At 43.3% G+C, this 1,523-nt stretch overlaps 1 protein-coding gene across 1 annotated transcript in view; it reads left to right on the top strand.

Moving 5' to 3' along the window:
• The window catches only part of LOC106819017 (ATP-binding cassette sub-family A member 5-like), a gene marked incomplete at both ends in the record, with an annotated part of 24,390 nt that extends 23,454 nt beyond the window's left edge, over positions 1-936 (top strand). The window contains 2 exon segments of the mRNA XM_014823676.1: positions 154-255; positions 797-936. Of these exon segments, the coding sequence (XP_014679162.1) occupies positions 154-255; positions 797-936 (242 nt within the window).
• Positions 937-1,523: the final 587 nt, after the last annotated feature.

Genomic DNA, 1,523 nt, shown 5'->3' with positions numbered 1-1,523 from the left:
CCAGATGTTATTGTATTTGGTCATGGATCAGAAAGGAATGCCACACTTTTGTGTGTGCAGTAACTCGATTTACTGTGTTTAGTCGTAATCACTGTAGTATGTTGATTCTTAGAACCGACACTTTCACCGTTTCGTGTGTAATGTCTGTCTTAGGTGCCTGGGAACTACACAACACCTGAAGAATAAATACGGAGGCGGCTATAACTTGGAAGTGAAGGCAGCTTGGTCCAGTGCAGATCCCGACCACCACGTTAGGTACGTGACAGTGTCTGGATCTCTCTATTCTCTTAATTTTCCTCCACTTCTGCAAAAAAGTTTTTACTGGTGAAATCTACTGCAGAGCTTTTGGCAGTGTTAGTAGTTGAAGCATTTGGAATAATATCCTAGTCCTAATTTACTTGTTCACTAGCATGATGATGGATATTAATGCAAAGCCTAAATATGATAGCTGTATAGGCTACTAGAATTAGTGGGGCAGAATAGCAAATGGCTGTCCTGTATAGAGGTAGTTTCACTGCATAACTGCAACTTAAAGGAAACTTGTAGTGTCCTTTATAGATACGTGTATGTTCTGTAGAGAGCCACTAACACAGATTTTGCACTATAATAAGCTACTAGTATTACTTTGGCGGCATAGAAAATTTATGGTGCATTTTTTTATGAAAACACCAAATTTCTTGATAATATCATAGCAGAGTGCTGACGGCATGGTATCGGTGCGTGCATGAACATATAGGTCTTCTCTATCATACAAGTGTGTCCTTGGTACGCGCTATAGTTCAGTGTTTTACCACAGGATGGAGCAGCTGAATCGCTATGTGATGTCGCTGTTCATAGCTGCCGCTCGTACAGAGTGCTTCGGAGAGCGTGCCACCTACCACATCCCACAGTCAGACATCGGCTCTCTCGCGACCGTCTTCCGCAGCCTGGAGGAGGGTGAGTGTTGATGAAGAAGTAACCTTGTAAGGTCTTCCTTATTCATCAAGTACGCCATAGTCACCTGGAGGAGGGTGAGTGTTGAAGAAGAAGTAACCTTGTAAGGTCTTCCTTATTCATCGTGTACACTATGGTCACCTGGAGGAGGGTGAAGGCTGAAAAAGAAGTAACCCTGTAAGGTCCTCCTTATTCATTAAGTACGCCATAGTCACCTGGAGGAGGGTGAGTGTTGATGAAGAAGTAACCTTGTAAGGTCTTCCTTATTCATCGAGTACACTATGGTCACCTTGAGGAGGGTGAGTGTTGATGAAGAAGTAACCTTGTAAGGTCCTCCTTATTCATCGAGTACACTATGGTCACCTTGAGGAGGGTGAGTGCTGAAGAAGAAGTAACCTTGTAAGGTCTTCCTTATTCATCGAGTACACTATGGTCACTTTGAGGGGGGGGTGAGTGCTGAAGAAGAAGTAACCTTGTAAGGTCTTCCTTATTCATCAAGTACGCCATAGTCACCTGGAGGAGGGTGAGTGTTGAAGAAGAAGTAACCTTGTAAGGTCTTCCTTATTCATCGAGTACACTATGGTCACTTT

This window comes from Priapulus caudatus, unplaced genomic scaffold (assembly GCF_000485595.1).
Source record: "Priapulus caudatus unplaced genomic scaffold, Priapulus_caudatus-5.0.1 Scaffold2746, whole genome shotgun sequence".
Lineage (NCBI taxonomy): Eukaryota > Metazoa > Priapulida > Priapulimorpha > Priapulimorphida > Priapulidae > Priapulus > Priapulus caudatus.
The sequence above is the reverse complement of the archived record's forward strand: the minus strand, read 5'-3'. Positions and strand labels throughout refer to the sequence as shown.